At 46.5% G+C, this 18,638-nt stretch overlaps 1 protein-coding gene across 1 annotated transcript in view; it reads left to right on the forward strand.

Moving 5' to 3' along the window:
* Positions 1–18,638, forward strand: part of TRRAP (transformation/transcription domain associated protein) — a 159,652-nt gene that overhangs the window by 127,036 nt on the left and 13,978 nt on the right. The window contains exons 63-67 of the mRNA XM_088451971.1: positions 5,438–5,528; positions 6,071–6,270; positions 7,114–7,375; positions 11,795–12,020; positions 13,132–13,349. Of these exons, the coding sequence (XP_088308097.1) occupies positions 5,438–5,528; positions 6,071–6,270; positions 7,114–7,375; positions 11,795–12,020; positions 13,132–13,349 (997 nt within the window). The remainder of the gene's footprint in view (positions 1–5,437; positions 5,529–6,070; positions 6,271–7,113; positions 7,376–11,794; positions 12,021–13,131; positions 13,350–18,638) is intronic.

Here is an 18,638-nt window from a genome sequence, read left to right on the forward strand (position 1 = left end):
ATTCTCTGTACATTTTATGTCACCGGAAGACCCGCAAGTGTTAAATATTGGCTGATTATGGCCGTGCTTGGCCCAATACTTATTCATATAATTGTTATTTTTTTTATCAGATATCTATATATTGTAATGTGTACATTATCCACTTGCATTACAGCCCTGGTTTCATACTCTAGCCCTTACATGTACACCAAATGAACCAGTTAGCATGTTCTTGGCCTATTAGACCTTTGCTTTGTGTGTACGCAGCATTTTACTTTAGCAGAACAAACCTGCCAAATTTTCATTATCGGTCCACAATAACTGCAACCTAGTATTTTAATGGCAATGTTTCCCTTCCCCTCAGTGAATATAGAGTTGCACTGACTGAGAATCCTGCCCTTTTCATTATGTGACCAGTTGCCATGGAAACACTGTCCTTGTTATAAATTACATTTCCACGTCTTGGCTCACCAGTGACACCATTTGTGCATATTTTATGAAGCCTTGTTAGGAGAATAGTACTTTTGACAAAACGCTGTATCGCAAGATGGTTCAACTTCATCAGTATGCGAACAAAGCACATTAACTCCTCTGTTGCTAGCAGCCCAGCTGGTTTGTGCTGGAGGAGAATAACCTAAGTACTGTACATTTACCAGACTACTAATAGGAAGCTTAAGTGTATTGTACACCAAATGTAATGGACTGTAATGTGTGCCGCTGCAAAGGCAGAAACCCTGCCTCATGGTTTACTTATCCTTCCATTAGAACGCCCAGAACGTAACTGAAGTGGTTTCTTTTTACACTAAATAAATATTTTTTCCGTCTTTGATTATTCAGTTATGCGGTGTAAACTTACTCTCTGATTGGTACTGCCAATGTGCGCCACTGGGTATGGTGGGAATTGTGGCCTCATTAAAGACTTGTTGGTGTCATTATGACTGCGTAGCTGGTATCTTGCAGTGCAGATCATATTATGCTGTCTCCTGATTTTATACGGAAAGATGATCGAAAGGTTGCTCTTTAATTGACCTTATCTCAGGGCGTTAAATAGAAGTGCTGAGCTGGCACATTTGTAAACTCCGCTTGTTGCAGGCTGCTCTGTACAGATTAATTTGGCAATATCCAAGCACATAGCTTGTAATCTTAAAAGAAATATATTTTTGTGTTTTATTTATTGCTCTAAAACTTTCTGGACCTGTGCCACATTAAGTACAGAGTTGTTGTGCTGGTGTTCCTGCTAAGTACAGAGTAGGCGCGCTGGTGTTCCTGCTAAGTACAGAGTTGTTGTGCTGGTGTTCCTGCTAAGTACAGAGTTGTTGTGCTGGTGTTCCTGCTAAGTACAGAGTTGTTGTGCTGGTGTTCCTGCTAAGTACAGAGTTGTTGTGCTGGTGTTCCTGCTAAGTACAGAGTTGTTGTGCTGGTGTTCCTGCTAAGTACAGAGTTGTTGTGCTGGTGTTCCTGCTAAGTACAGAGTAGGCGCGCTGGTGTTCCTGCTAAGTACAGAGTTGTTGTGCTGGTGTTCCTGCTAAGTACAGAGTTGTTGTGCTGGTGTTCCTGCTAAGTACAGAGTTGTTGTGCTGGTGTTCCTGCTAAGGACAGAGTTGTTGTGCTGGTGTTCCTGCTAAGTACAGAGTTGTTGTGCTGATGTTCCTGCTAAGTACAGAGTAGGTGTGCTGGTGTTCCTGCTAAGTACAGAGTTGTTGTGCTGGTGTTCCTGCTAAGTACAGAGTAGGCGCGCTGGTGTTCCTGCTAAGTACAGAGTTGTTGTGCTGGTGTTCCTGCTAAGTACAGAGTAGGCGCGCTGGTGTTCCTGCTAAGTACAGAGTTGTTGTGCTGGTGTTCCTGCTAAGTACAGAGTTGTTGTGCTGGTGTTCCTGCTAAGTACAGAGTTGTTGTGCTGGTGTTCCTGCTAAGTACAGAGTTGTTGTGCTGGTGTTCCTGCTAAGTACAGAGTTGTTGTGCTGGTGTTCCTGCTAAGTACAGAGTTGTTGTGCTGGTGTTCCTGCTAAGTACAGAGTTGTTGTGCTGGTGTTCCTGCTAAGTACAGAGTTGTTGTGCTGGTGTTCCTGCTAAGTACAGAGTTGTTGTGCTGGTGTTCCTGCTAAGTACAGAGTTGTCGTGCTGGTGTTCCTGCTAAGTACAGAGTTGTTGTGCTGGTGTTCCTGCTAAGTACAGAGTAGGCGCGCTGGTGTTCCTGCTAAGTACAGAGTTGTTGTGCTGGTGTTCCTGCTAAGTACAGAGTAGGCGCGCTGGTGTTCCTGCTAAGTACAGAGTAAGCGCGCTGGTGTTCCTGCTAAGTACAGAGTAAGCGCGCTGGTGTTCCTGCTAAGTACAGAGTAGGCAAGGGCCTGATTCAGTATGTATCGCTACTCTGATCGCAGCTCCGTAATTGCACGGAGGTCTGCCAGTGAAAATATGCTAAAGAATGCAAATGCAAAGCCATTGCACAGCCAGCATAGAGACACCCACTGCCGCTGTCTCACATCCGTAATACCTAGCAGTCCTGCGTATACGTCAAGTAACATCAGACCCTCACGCACAATTACAGCAGGTCTGACCTGCCGCATAAACTGCAAGTCTTGTTGAAGTGAGTACTCGAGCTGCTTACGCCGTTTCCGTGGCTAATTTATGCACGCCCCTGTAACTGTGTTCAAATGGACAGGCACGCCTGCCTGCGCTTCTCTGACCACTCCCTCGTCACCACCCCCAAACACTCACAGCATGTCACTCACTATACGATGGCTTTCATTCTGCTTGAGTGATCGCTGAATACGCATGCGCAGTACGCACCATCGATTGATATGCGTACACTGTTGCATTTGCAATCTATGCTGTATCCGGCCCTAAGTGCGCTAGCGGGCCTGCAAAGTTTAGAATGGATGCGCTGGTGCTCCAGCTAAGTACAGAGTAGATCAGATGTGCCTGTGTTTAATAAGAGGTACAGAAACTGTATTAACTGTTTCACTACAAGATTATAGAAATTGTAGGGGTGGAGAGGGTACACGTTTTATAGGTGCTCCATGCTGTGCAGAGGTGCACTTGGCCATTTCAGTTTAGGAAAAGGACAGAACTCTTGTACCAACTCTTAGCTGATGGTGTTTAAATCTTCTATACTTATATCTTTTTTTTTTTTTCAATTTTGATTTATTATTCATTTGGCATTTTTTGGTGCATTTTTACTTTTTAACAGGAAAAAAAACCCTCTAAAACCAGTCATATCCCTTAACAGAGAAAAGAGAAATAAACAGCATAGCATAGGGTCACTATATAATAATAAGTGTTTTGTATCTTGAAAGTAGATGGTATATGAGTATTAGCCAATGGTCCACATGTTTCCACGTCCTATACCTTTTAATAGGCCATGTTCTGTTTTCCGGTTACGCTGCACTACTGCTGTAAAGTGTGTTCCCAGGATAACTGGGTGTTCGATCCTTCGTTTTACATTGGCCAAAGCGCCGTGAGTTAATCGTCTCTGGGTTACATTTACTAATGCTTCTAAAAATAAAATGTGGAGTTGTCGCCTATAGCACCCAATCAGATTATAGCTATCCTTTCTCTTTTGCATCTTAGACAATGATAGACTGGATCTGATTGGTTGCTATGTGCAGCTCCATTACTTTTCATAATTTGAAGCTTTAGTAAATCTACCCCTCTGTGTTTTGAATGAACTATCCTGGCACAATAAGGCAACATAAAGGTGTCTCCTCCCAGTCACTGAATGCACTGTAATTATTTCCACTCTGTAAGAAACAGTATACTCAAGTTTGGTGGTGGTATGGGGGTATTACTTGTGAGATGTGGACTACTAAATAGTTTACATGCTAAGGTGTGTCAAACCTTCTAAATCAATAAGCTTCTACCTATCATTTATCAAGTACATTCTATAAAATGATGGCTACAATCTGGTTGGTTGATGTGTCCTCTTCAGAAGTGACATTTTTGTCTTCTTCAGAAGTGATATTATTTACGTGACCAGGTTCGTTTCACAGGCTGTGTGCTGAACATTTATCCTACTGTATATGGACCTCATTCAGACCCGATCGCAAGCGCTGATCGCTCGCAACCGGGTCAATGTTTTGGTCCTGCGCACGCGCAGCGGCCGCACTGCACGTGGGCAAGCCACGGAGCGAGAGAGAAACTCTCTCGCTCCGGAGCTCGCTACAAAAGGGCCGGCTGTCGATGTTGATCAACAACTCGGCCCGTTTTGTGGGCGGGGGGGTGGCTACACAAACAGAGGTGTTCCTTAAGGAACGCTTGCCGTTTTGTGGGCGGACGCACTGGGGCTTGCGGCTGCCGAGACCCAACCTCAGGGTCTCGTTGCATGCCCCGATGGGTGGGTAACACACAGCTTAGCTAGCGACCAGGAGGCGGCACTAAAAAAAAGAAGCGACCTCCCTCATTCAGAGAGAGCGATCGCTTCTTGCGACCGCCTCTGAATGAGGGCCTATTTACTGTAAGTTAATAAATACAACAAGTCTCAAGGCTTGATAAATGGAGCACACAGCACTCTGGGAGTGCACATATTGGTTGCTCCCCCTCTGTGGACAGACAAAAGCATTTTACCTGTCCACGAGGGCCCCCATCCAAAATGATGAATGAGAGAGTGCTTTCATGCTAGGTTCTGTTTGCTGGACCTGCTGGGTAGCACAGGTCTGCGCCACCCCCTTCTATCCTGCTCCTCACACTTGTCCTGTGTCAGCTGATTGCCAATACCGCCTTAGGGGTGAGGAGTAGGAGAGCAGAGGGTGGGGTGCACGTAGAATCCTTGGGACTGTGAGAACTACAAGTTTAGGCCCAGATTTATCAACAAATGAAATTCTTGTCACTTGTTACTGATCTCAAATGGTGCTCCAACCAATCAGCTTGTGTCATTTTTCAAACACATGACATGAGCTGATTGGTTGTCGCAACATTTAGGATTAGTAACGAGTGATGACAAGAATATAACTCATTGATAAATCTTGGCCTAAAGGCTCATACACACGGGACGATGTGCTGTATGAACGATATTGGTGAAAGATTTCCCTTGAACCTTCTGTAGTGCAGGCCAAACGATATTGGCTGTACACACTGATAGATAGCTTTCAGTGAAGTCATCCTGCCACATCTCTGAACAGGCAATCATTGACGATATCGTCAGATTGGCCTGCATGTACGGACAACAAAAGATATCATTATCGCCTAGCAGGAGCACGCATCGTTGATAGTTCACTGCATACATACTGAACGATATATCGTTGAACGTTATTGTTTATTTTGTTCATAAAAATCATCCCGTGTATGCACCTTTAGTTTCTTCAAGAGTAAATACTGTAAGTGGCCATTGCATGTGAATAGATTACATTTCACCTCAGCTGGGTGCTGCCAAGAACTGGTACAATAGTTATACATTCCTGAGTGTGTGTTCTGCGCCATCCCACAGAAATGCCCTAATGTCTGTGCTGTTGTACTTGCTCAGGTTGGCAGAGTATACCCCCAGGCCGTGTACTTCCCCATCCGGACTCTCTATCTAACGCTGAAGATCGAGCAGAGGGAACGTTACAAAAGTGGTGAGTCTCCGGCTTCCTGGAAACACATATCCTGATTATACACCTTTATTACATGGGGAAAGAAATCATTTCATGCTTGTTTCTTGGGATGCTGACGCTGCATAAGTGAGAGAAGGAAAAATAAGATAAGAAGATGTTTCCTGCCAGTCACTGAAGCTTAAGGACGGGCTTATTTTAGATGGTCATGGATGCTAGCTCCCAGCACAGAACCATTCTCTAATGCTTTGTACATCTCGCACATTCTAATCAGACAGGAAAACAGATCTTCCTATTGCTGCATGTAGACCAGAAGTGAGCTGCTAAGCTGCATTCCCTATAATGCACAGCCAAATCATTTACCCCCTAGTTTTGATAATGTATTTAATAATGAACATCCCAGGGTTGGCTTTAGCGCAGTTAGTCAATGGGTGTTATCCACTATCCCACTATAATATTGATAATGGCATTTCATAATCTCCCTGTTGAATTAATACAAGTGGGGCATTTTGCTTTATTATGAGAAACAGTAATACATATGGTTTAATCATCTTCTTTTCATATAGACTCTGGACAGCACCAGCCAAGTTCAGTAGGCACTCAGTCACATTCTGCCTCTGATCCAGGGCCCATCAGAGCTACAGCACCGATGTGGAGGTGCAGCCGGATCATGCACATGCAGAGAGAGCTCCATCCCACTTTGCTGTCCTCATTGGAAGGCATCGTAGACCAGATGGTGTGGTTCAGGGAGAACTGGCATGAAGAGGTGAATACGCTGGGTGATCCTGTGTGACGCATCATACAGACGTGTCATCATACACTGTGGCTTCAGTCACGCCAAACACACTCTTGGCACGGGCATTTTCTTTCAAAATGTCAGTCTTATACGCATAAATAAAAAGCTGGAACGTAAAGAAAAATGTTACGCTACGCCTCCTTGGAGCAGCTCAATTGCGCCAGGCATCTTGCGCCATTTGATGTATAGACGCGAGATGTATGAGGACACAACTGTACAGAACTTAGGGGGAGATTTGATAAACCTTCTAAAGAGGACAAATGGAGATGTCTAAAGCAACCAATCAGATTCTGCCCATCATTTATCTAATACATTCTCTAAAATGATAGCTAGGATCTGATTGGTTGCTATGAGGAACACTTCTGCTTGTCTCTTTTGGAGCATAGCAAAGATCATTAGCTAAACACAAAGGTGGGCTTTTATGAAAACTACAGCTGGGATCCATATCAACTAGTTTTAGTAAATGGCAAATATGTGATTGGTAAATGTCCCACAAAATGTAATCAAAGGAAATACTTTAGATATATAATCCCAGTTTTAATCTAAGAGTTATCATTGCCGATCAATGTGTGTTTTGCTTTATTGTTGCACCTTAATAATATCATATATTTCTGCAGTTTTGCAATATAATTTGACCGTTAGGTGGCACTGATCCTTTGGTATTACAGGGTGATATTTCATTACATCATAATTCGGTAAACGATTCATAAAATAAACAGGATAACTTATGCCCCTATGTTTTTGTAAAAATTATAGTGCATATAAATAGGATATTTTTACCCTTATAATGAAGGGCGGCTGTCATCGTTCTAGGTCCTCCGACAATTGCAGCAAGGCCTGGCAAAATGTTACTCCGTTGCCTTTGAGAAAAGTGGAGCCGTTTCGGATGCTAAAATCACCCCTCATACGCTGAACTTTGTGAAGAAGCTGGTCAGCACCTTCGGCGTGGGGCTGGAGAACGTCTCTAACGTTTCTACCATGTTCTCCAGCGCAGCCTCCGAGTCCCTGGCTCGGAGAGCTCAGGCTACGGCACAGGACCCAGTCTTTCAGAAGCTGAAAAGCCAGTTCACAACAGGTAATGTATACGGCTTCTCTTAATATTTGGTTTTCTTCAAATTTTGTTATGGATTCCTGGTGGGTCAGGCAGTTCCAATAGAGTTCACGGATTCGTTACTTTATTTTCATGCATAGTTATATGAAGTATTGTACCAGGCACCCCAGTAACGTTGATGGTCTGAATCACATCCCAAGCTTACAGAGAAAGATTTTATTTACATATGATTTATTTAGGTGCATACACACACAACGATTTTTTAAACATTTATTGACAACGATATCGTTTATCGTTCAATCGTTGAAAAAATCGTTCACTTTCTGAGTTAAAACGATGAACGATTATCGTTCATGCGCATTCACGTTTGCAGTTCAGTGAGACTGACCAGCTCAATGATTTTCAATAAGGGAATATGCAAAAATCGTTTGTAGTTCAAAAAAATCGTTCATTGCATTTAGTAAATGAACGATTTTAGTAAATGATTTTCGTTCATTTTTCCCTTGAAAAAATTAACGAAAATCGTTTACTAAAATCGTTCATTTACTAAATCATTGTGTGTGTATGCAGCTTTAGTGTTTGAGCTTTTTTGTAAGTAAACTTTTTGTTGACTATAGAAAACAATTACTTTTGTTTCTTGGTATTTGGCGTTATTATTTACTACCACTATAATATACACTGAAGTACCAAAAGTCATGGGATAGCAGTATGTAAAGGTAATGGTAGGTGGCGTCTCCGTACTGTGACATTTTGCAAATGCCCAGACCTGCATCAGTTGTAATTTGACATCTCGTGAGTCAGTTTGAACAGCGGCAAGGATACTCATGACAAGGCGATGTAAATGATCATCGTTCGAATGGGGCATGATAGTGGGTAAGCCGAAGGATGGGACATTCGTCCTCATGGAAGACCTTACTACTCACTGTGGTAAGCACTGTGGCCGACCACAGGTGTTTAATGATAGTAACTGCTGCGTCTGGCCAGAATTGTCCGTGGTAACAGACAAACGACACTTGCTTAAATCACATCCACATTCGATACTGGAGGTACCAGGTGCATATCCAGCAAGTCAGTGCAGTGTTCATTAGCTTCCATGGGATACGGGAACAGAAGACCCACCAGAGTGCACCTCTTAACATTTCGACAACCAGACACAGCGCCTCGCCTGGGCTTGTGACTTCGCTAATTGGACCCCAAAGGATTAGCAACATGTGGCGTGGTCCGATGAGTCATGGTTTCAGTTGTTTTGGGTTGATGGTGGGGTCTGGGTGTGACGCAGACCCCATGATGCCATGGGCCCCAGTTGTCAACGAGGCACCGTACAGAGTAGTGGTGGTTACATAATGGTGTCGGGTGTGTTCATGTGGCTTGGGTTGGGTCCGCTGGTCCACTTGAACACGCCATTGACCAGTAACCGCTATGTTGCATTGCTTGATGACTATTTGCAGCTAGTCATGGACTTCATGAATCCCCACAGCGATGGAATATTCCAGCAGGATAATACACATCTGTCCCAAGATGTCATAAATTGGTTTGAGGAGCATTCTGGAGAGATCCAACGAATGTTGTGGCCTCAACGTATGCCCGACACGAACCCAATTGAGCATTTATGGGACGGCGTGGAGAGGTCCATTCGTACCCAAGATCCTGTACCTACAATTATCGGTAAGCTGTGAGAAGCTTTCCAGATGGCATTGGTCCATATCTCTCCAGAGGTCTTCCGTCCACTTGTGGAATCGATGCCACTTCAAGTTGCTGTACTTCGCCGCTCTAGAGGGGGTCCTACACGGTACTAGGCATCTATCCCATGACTTTTTGGACTTCAGTGTATATTTTAGGGGGTAACTTTACTAAAGTGAGAGTTTTTAGAAGTGTAGATGTTGCCCATAGCAACCAATCAGATTCTACTTAACATTTAAATAGCTCCTTCTAGAAGATAATAGCTAGAATCTGATTGGTTGCTATGGGCAACATCTCCACTTCTAAAAACTCTCACTTTAGTAAATTTACCCCTAGATGTAATAAATATTAACATCCATTGCACAACACGGAACAGTAATTCAATTATTTTCAGTGGACTCATTTTACAAATTATTTTTTTCAAAACAAAAAAAAAAAAGATTTGCAACGCACAAAAATATTTACTGTTACAAAAGTAAAACTTTTGCATATCCACATGATTAAAACATTGATTACTACAGATTACATTAAGACTAACCTGATGGTGTATGAGCTTTATACGAGCCCTCGGATATAGCAAGCCATGTCCGAGGCGTCCCTACGGATGAATGAACCTATGGCGTCCCTATGTAACAAAATTCTTACTGCAATTGACATAGTTCTCTGCTACAGTTAGTGTTTTACTTTCATAGACTCAAAGGAAAATTCCCCCAAAAAACTGGTTTAGTAATTGGCAGAATGACGGTAGTTTCCCATACCTGGGATCTGGTATTCTCCCTTTCATCAGATGTCCACCACTTCTTCCATTGCTCCTGTTTTGCTGTAACACCACATCCAATGTCGTGCTTTGGACAGGTAGCATTGCGGCGGGCCCCCCATTGTATTCTCCATATTCACATACACTGTGAGCTTCCCAGGGAACTGGCGTCAACCACACGGCCGCTATTAATACAGTTAGCGGAGGTAGTATTAGAGCAGTACTAGTCCGTTCAGACTGGGCATCCTGACCAATAAGGTGAATGGCACACAACTCTGCATTTTATCTGTAGTATTTGCTGGAGCTCACTTTTGTTATGTGTTGTCTGATGCATCCGATCTACCTCATTTCTGGCTCATTTGGCAAATACTTATTACTTGTTTGCTTCCAATGGATCCGTAAGTCTGACCACACAAAGCATGCTGAGTCCTTTGGTCAACAAAAAAAATGGAGTTGAAAAGATAACAGCGCATTTAGCACATTATTTTATTATCTGCTTGCTGGCATGGATGTAACCCCATTCAAAGTATCCAATCTGTGCGATGTCTCGGAGAAGATCATCACCGCCAGTGCGTGTTACTAGCTCTGCTTGTCTTTAGCTTGCATCCAGTATCACAAGCACCATAGTAATTGTGATTTGGGATTCCTTTAAAAGCAGCTTCCAGTTTAAAATATGACCTACTTATTATGGGGATGCATTCAGGAAGCCGACTGTCATAATGCCGGCTGCTGGCTTCCCGACTGTCAAATCCCAGCAAGGTACTAATGACAGGCGTTGAAATCCCGACGCCTGTCATTAGACCTACGCCGGGCGCCCGACATACCGAATGAAGGTAAGCCGGGTGCGGACAGCCGGGCAGTTGGGTGTTAGGTTTTAGGTTAGGCACCCGCCCCGGGAGGGTTAGGTTTAGGCTAGGGGAAGCCAGCAGTGTTACATACTGATTCCTTATTATGTGCCCATTAAGTGTTTCATGATGCAGGCTGAGTGGCACAACAGTTGCATGACAGTAGATAATAGAAGATGTGAATCATGTGATTATACATAATGGATGAAGGCCAGCAGGCTAACAGGCAGTAACGTACTCTCTTCTACTCCCAGTGATTGTTTGCGCACAATCAGAAATTCAATTGCGGTTAATTCTTCTTTTTTTTTCCATCTCCATTCAGTTTAATGGGTCTGTGTTGCTTTTAGAAACCATCACAATAGAAAAACACTCAGCGGAAGGCTTGCTTGATTTAACCTCTGAATATCTATTTATTTCAAATCTTTTTTTCCTTACTCCTGGGAGATGAGGAAAGCTTTGCTTTGCATTGTGAAGAATGGGCATATCTCATGCACGAGGAACTCCCAAACTCTCTTGAGGATAATATAGCTGATTTTTTTTTTTTTTTTTTTCACACTTCAGTCCCATCCAATCCATTGCTGGTCTAGTTTAATGAGCAGCATGGGATGATTTGATAAAACCTTACTAATATACTGTAACATTATCTAATGTGTACAACACTACAGGCGCTTTCAGTATCTGTACATAGGGATTGCTTGTTCAATCTGATATTTAAGAAAAAAAAACCTTTTAAAGGGCAGGTGAGAATGGGGATGCCCTTTAAATGGATTGCATTGCTGTTGTGTGTTATTTGTAGATATATGGTCTGTTCCAGTAGATAAGGACAAGGGTCTTAACATTTATACTGTGTGATACATCTTTCTGAGTAATCAACACATTTATAAGGTGTTTTTATAATCCAATTGTCATTGTTTTAGCTATGTATGGAGCAGTCTGGCTTTTGGCTTAGTGCTTTGTGTAGCCAGCAATTGAATCCGTGACCTTAGCACTGCCAGGGAACTCCTCAGTCACTTATAATGTGCTCATCATGTACTGTAAGGAGTATACAAGTATCTTTATGCCCGGTGCCTGCAGCTAGTCAGCGGCAGAAATAGATGAAGTATAGCTGTTCCACAGCCTGCAGATCTCCTTTACTTTATACATTTTGTGTTCATTATTTAGACTTTGACTTCAGCGTCCCAGGCTCCATGAAACTGCACAATCTCATCTCTAAACTGAAGAAATGGATCAAAATCCTGGAGGCCAAAACAAAACAACTGCCCAAATTCTTCTTAATAGAAGAGAAATGCCGCTTTCTCAGCAATTTCTCCGCTCAGACAGCAGAAGTTGAGATCCCCGGGGAATTCCTCATGCCAAAACCAACACATTATTACATCAAGATCGCCAGGTAAACCGGACAGTGCATTCTGAACTAAACACAACAAAAAGAAAAGAAAACATTTATAGTTAACAGAACACTGTAGATTATGGGGGGGGGGGGGGGGGTTGACAATGTCTTTTTGAAGTTTTTGTTTGCAACTTTATGACCTTGTCGCTGTCAGAACGTGATAAATTGTTTATTAACATTGCCATTTTGGGTACTACTTTTAGCGTTGCCTTCTTCATTGTTCTGGAAATGTGTTCTCATTTCTCTCGTTGCTATGACAGTTCTAGGGCATTGTCCTTTCTTGATAGTAAAATGCTGGAATACAAAGAAAAATTGAATGCAGCTAGCTAATGGTTTCCCAAGTGAAGTCCTTGACAGATACCGGCAGGCTGGGTCAGAATAATATTTTTAAAGGGATATTGTCGAAAATTGTATTTTAAAGATGTACAAAAGGAAAAGTCAAATGCTCTGTCAGGCTTTTTACATAGAGCAGTGGTTTCCAAACTCTGTTCTCAGGACCCCATACAGGTCGCATTTTCCAGGTCACCCAGCAGGTGCACAGGTGTATTCATTGCTCACTGACACATTTTAAAAGATCCACAGGTGGAGCTAATTATGTCACCATGTATTGCAAATACCCATTATTCCCTTTTTTAAAGCTCTACCTGTAATTCCTTTCAAACGTATGGATTGGCATTACGGTGAGGGGCGAGTAGGTGAACATTTAAACAATAGTACGGATTCTATATGACTTTGCTCAGGAGATGGTGATAGTACAAGTGTTATACAATTTATAGCCTGTACATTTGTCACCACCTTCTAAAAATACATTAAAATGTACTTGCCATCTTCATGCTGTCAAAGCGGCCATTTTGTATGCCACTGAACCAATATTTGCCAGAGAACAGCTGACAATTCACTAATGATATCACTAGGAACTAGTGCCATGCTTCACTGATGTTTGCTTTTTTTTTTTTCTAGTGAATTAATGTGTGTTGCATTTGTATGAATATTTTGAGACCACAAAATGTGTGTACTGTGTATAGGCCATGACTTTTCTTCATGCTAAAATGGTTTGATAACGAATCTAGGAGACTCATTTCCTCTCACTTCTGGTTTGTCTCTTACCTAGGTTCATGCCCAGAGTGGAGATTGTACAAAAGCACAACACCGCAGCCAGAAGACTCTACATCCGAGGGCACAACGGAAAGATTTATCCCTACCTGGTCATGAACGATGCCTGTCTGACGGAGTCCCGCCGAGAGGAGCGAGTCTTACAGCTGCTGCGTCTTCTCAATCCATGTCTAGAGAAAAGAAAAGAGACGACAAAACGCCATCTTTTCTTCACTGGTAAATAGATTGTGACTAATCCTCTAGTAGACATGACTTCTATGTAAGCTTAATAATGTGACAATACCGGATTGTATAAATCTATATTCCTAAATTGGTTTGTGTGTGAAGCCCTAGATAGTGTTATGGTGTTTTCCACCAAGCTATCGCCACAATATTCTCTGTTTCTACTTCAGGGTCCATAGGGGGTCCACAGGGTTGACCTTGGGGTATAGCTGGATCTGGATCCACAGGCACCACGCAGTTAAAGCTTTGCTGCTCCCAGGATGCACTTGGGTCCGTCCTCCTCTATACCCCGCCCCCGACCACAGGCACCTCAGTTTTAGTTGGTGCCCGGCCGGAGTCGGGTCACCCTGGGCAGTGGGGCTGCATAAGCAGCCCCTAAGCTTTAATTTAATTTTTTTGCAAAGAAGATTTTATTGTTTTATTTTTTACTATCTTCAGAGCGGCAGCATAAGACTGTCCATCTGCACGTCCTTGCTGCCGCTCCAACAGCCCCGCTGGCGCTGCGACGCCAGTACTGATCTGGGGATCGCAGCGGGACCCCGGAGTCAGTACTAGCGTGGCTCCGGGAGCTCCCACTGACTGCTTCCGGATTCTACGGGGCCAGGTAAGCCACGTGTAGCGCTTCGCGCTGCACACGGGGGAAAATGCAGTCTTTCAGCCGCCGGTCTCTGGGGACAGACCGGCGGCGCTAGTAGCTGCGGGCTCCCCCTCTTCAGGAATACCCCGCGTGACCGCTGGCCCCCGGGGTGTAAGTACCGGCGGGGAACCGGCTTCCCCGGGGGTTTAGTACTAGCAGGGGAGGCAGCCTTCCCTGCTTTAGTGGCTCCTCCCCTCAGCCCAGCGCGCCTTCTCTCATGTGTGCTGGCTTCGCTGGGCTGTTATCTCCTGGCCACTCCTCCTCAGTGCTCTCCGGCGGCCATCTTCCAGGCAGCATCGCAGAGCTCCCAGGCGGATACAGTGGACCAGTCCCCCTGCGTACCTCTCCCCCTGCAAAGGACAGTGTTCGCAGCGCTATAGCCCTCCCAGACACTGAATCTGGGAGGTTGATTGTAGCGGAAGGTGCAGTGAGTATTACTTCCTGCATGGTATGTGACTATTGCTAGTGCTGCTGTCTGCTTTTTCTACTTACTGTCAGCTTTTTACCTATCCCTTTCCTTCTCCTACGGCCCGCAGGTGCGTGGGGGAGGGGTGTTCTTTCTGTATACCTCACTTATATAGATCTACGTATTTGTGAGGTCCGTCACATACTGCGGTGTGCTACTCAGTACCAGATTGTGGGCTGTATGTGTTGCATACCTCTTTTCGGTGATACATTTTTTATTGCAAAAGTTTTGTGTCATGTGTGATGAGGAGAATGAGCGCTCCGTGGCTCCTGTGTTGTTTTCCTGCCGACGCTGTTCGGCAGGGGTTGACGGGGCGGATTTGTCTCAGGACGGTCTGTGCGGACGGTGCCAGCTGGTACCTGGTCCCTCTAAACCCCCAGTGGCGCAGGATCCTCCGTGGGCGATGTTAACACAAGTGCTGGCGTCGATCGCGGACCGGCTGGTGGTCCCGACTGCGGTCCCTTCTAGGGCGTTGCCCCAGCCTACCATCCCCCGTTCCCCGGGCGTGACGCGTCTGGTGCAGTCTCCTCCCGGGTCTCAGACTGTGGGTCCTTATGCGGGTTTGCCTGTGTACGTGCAATCTCCCACGGTACCACAGCAGTCGATGGTACCGTTTCAGGGGTATCCTCAAACGGTACCCCCTCCCTGGGTGGATGTCCTCTCCAGCTCTGTTCAGAGCCTGGCGGCTTCATCATCGGCCTTTCAAACTATGTTGCACAGTGATTTGCCACCAAGGACGTCCAAGCGAACCGTTTCGGCTTCATTGGCGGCACAGTTTACGGACACGGACGTGTCTTCGGATGACGGGGAGATCCATTTACGACTCTGACTCGGATGCTGGGGTCCAGGAGGTGGAGGCGAAGTCCTCCATTAATGTACCAGCATTGGTTAGGGCGGTGCGGGCCATCCTTCATATAGAGGAGGATGCGCCGGCTCCCAGGTCGAAGTACCCTAATTTTAAGAAGGCCAAGGTAGCTTCGTCGGTTTTTCCCCTGTCTGACCAGTTAACGGATCATATGGCAGGGGCCTGGCAGTTGCCCAGCAAGAGGTTCCAACCGCAGAAACGGTTGGCTTCAAACTATCCTTTTCCTGAGGCTCATTGCAGGAAGTGGGAAACTCCGCCTGCCGTGGATTCCCACGTTACCCGCTTAATTAAAAGCGCTACGCTGCCTTTGCCGTCGATCTCGTCCCTGAAAGATCCCACGGACAGGAAAGTGGAGACTTGTTTAAAGTCTATCTACTCTCTCTCGGCGGTTGCCCATCCGTCCATGGCCATCTCTTGGGTGGCTAAGGCCATCGAGAGCTGGGCCAACGCTTTGGAGGATACCTTTCCGGAAGATGCTCCGGAGATCCAGAGAGCGTTGATAGGACAAATGAGGGATGCGGCTTCCTACATTGGGGAAGCATCGTTAGATGCAAGCCTGCTGACCTCTCGGGTGTCGGCTGCAGCTGTGTCGGCGCGTCGGTCCTTGTGGCTGAGGTCTTGGAGAGCTGACGCAGTCTCCAAAAAGGGACTGGAGGCCTTATCTTTTAATGGGGAGTTGCTTTTTGGTCCAGACTTGGACAAAATTGTGGATACTCTGGCTAAGTCTAAATCAGCCTTCCTCCCTTCGGCTTCTGCACCTACCAAAGTACGGAGCTCTGACTTTCGGTCCTTTCGGGTTCAGGGCAAGGCCAAAGGTCAGTCCTTCCCGAGGCAATTGGCGACCAAGGCCGCTTCTAAGCCCAAGAAGCAGGCCTGGAGTGCCAGGCGCCCTTCTTCCAAGCAGGAGGATAAACCTTCTGCCTGATGGGACGGGTCTCCCTCTGGGGGACCCCAGAGTGGGATGCCGACTTCTTCTATTTGCCCAGTGCCTGGCACAATACCACCACGGATGCCTGGGTTCGAGAAGTGGTCTCCCAGGGGTACGCCCTGTCTTTTCGGCACAGACCGCCCCACCAGTTTTTCTGCACGAGTCCTTCTCAGGATACGACCAAGACTTTACAGATTCAGGAAGCTATAGAGTCCTTGCTGAAAGCAGGGGTCATTGTTCCCGTTCCTCAATTACAACGAGGGACAGGGTACTTTTCTCTGTTTCTGGTGCAGAAACCCAATGGTTCTCATCGCCCTATCCTCAACTTGAAGTCTCTGAACAAATTCCTCAGAGTTACCAAGTTCAGGATGGAAACGTTACGTTCCATCATTCTGGCGATGGAACCGGGGGATTACATGGTGTCCCTGGATATCCAGGACGCCTACCTCCATGTTCCGATAGCACCTTCGCACCAGCGGTATCTGAGGTTCGCTATCCTTCAACATCATTTTCAGTTCCGGGCGCTACCCTTTGGCCTCTCCACGGCACCGAGGGTGTTCACAAAGATTATGGCGGTCATGGCCGCACATCTTCGGAACCAGAATGTACGGCTGCTGCCGTATCTGGACGACCTCCTGTTGCTGGCGAGCTCCCCGGAGGTACTGCTTCAACATCTCCACCTGACGATCGCTTGCCTGCAAGCGCACGGGTGGCTGATAAATTGGAAAAAGTCCTCCCTGATTCCATCACAGCGGATGGTTCATTTGGGATCCCTGCTGGATTCTCGTCAGCAAAGGATTTTCCTGACTCCGGAGAAGGTCTCCTCCCTGCAGCTGCGGATAGTTGCCGCCTGTCGGTCCATTTGGCTATGAGAGTTCTGAGGTCCATGGTGTCGACATTCGACATGGTGGAATTTGCCCAGTTCCATTCCCTGGCCCCTGCAGGGGCTGATTCTATCGGAATGGAACGGGTTACCTCACCGGATCCGCTCTCAGATGCTGGTGTTGTCCCCGGAGGTTCGGCAGTCTTTGGCTTGGTGGCTTCAGACAGCGCATCTGGTTGAGGGGCGCCCCTTTTGGATCCCGGACTGGGTCCTGCTCACGACGGATGCCAGTCTCCGGGGTTGGGGGGCAGTGACCGGCTCATTATCGCTTCAGGGTCGTTGATCCGCGGAAGAAGCACTTCTCCCCATCAACTTCCTGGAACTGCGGGCAGTATACAGGGCCCTGCAGTCGTCCGGCCCCGCTCTTCACGGAAGGGCGGTTCAGGTGCAGTCCGACAACGCCACCACGGTGGCGTACATCAACCACCAAGGGGGAACTCGCAGTCGGGCAGCGATGTCGGAGGTGTCTCGCATTCTTGCTTGGGCGGAGTGTCACATTCCAGCGATCTCGGCAGTCTTCATTCCCAGAGTCCTCAATTGGGAGGCGGACTTCCTCAGCCGTCACGACGTGCATCCCGGGGAATGGTCGCTTCACCCAGAGGTGTTTTAGCTACTCGTGGACAGGTGGGGGCTGCCGGAGCTGGACTTGATGGCCTCCCGTCACAATCAAAAGTTGCCCGTTTACGGGTCAAGGACAAGAGACGCAGGCGCCTGTCTGGTAGACGCACTGTCGGTGAAATGGACGTTTCACCTGGCGTATCTGTTTCCTCCGATATCCCTGCTTCCTCGGGTTCTGCGGAAATTCAAGCAGGATGGCGGCACGCTCGTGCTGGTAGCTCCGGCGTGGCCCAGACGTCCTTGGTACTCCGATCTCAGCAGCCTCTCCATCGACGCTCCGTACCTTCTCCCTCAGCGTCGGGACCTGTTGTCTCAAGGGCCCTGCCTTTACCCGGATCTGGGTCGGCTGTCTTTGACGGTGTGGCTCTTGAGACAGCCGTCTTGAGGTCTAGGGGTTTCTCCAGTTCGGTCATTGGTACCATGCTTAGGGCACGCAAGCCTGCTTCCGCGCGGATTTACCACAGGGTGTGGCGCACTTATTTTCAGTGGTGTGAATCCAGAAACTATGATCCGCAGGTGTTCCGGGTTTCCAGAATCTTGGAGTTTCTTCAATCGGGTTTGGACCTCGGCTTACGCCTGGCCTCTCTGAAGGTTCATGTGTCTGCTTTGTCCGTGTGGTTTCAGCAACGGATTGCTACACTGCCAGATGTTCACAACTTTTTCCAAGGTGTTCTCAGGATCCAGCCTCCCTTCGTGCCTCCGGTGGCTCCTTGGGACTTGGCGGTGGTACCTCGGGTCTTGCAGGGTCCTCCTTTTGAGCCGCTTGAGTCGGTGGAGCTCAAGTGGCTGACGTTTAAGACCGCTTTTCTCCTGGCAATTGCTTCTGCCAGGAGCGTGTCAGAATTGGGGGCGCTTTCCTGTCGCCCTCATTTTCTGATTTTTCACC

Source organism: Taudactylus pleione, unplaced genomic scaffold, assembly GCF_031769625.1.
Source record: "Taudactylus pleione unplaced genomic scaffold, aTauple2 ptg000032l, whole genome shotgun sequence".
NCBI classification, from domain to species: Eukaryota; Metazoa; Chordata; class Amphibia; order Anura; family Myobatrachidae; genus Taudactylus; species Taudactylus pleione.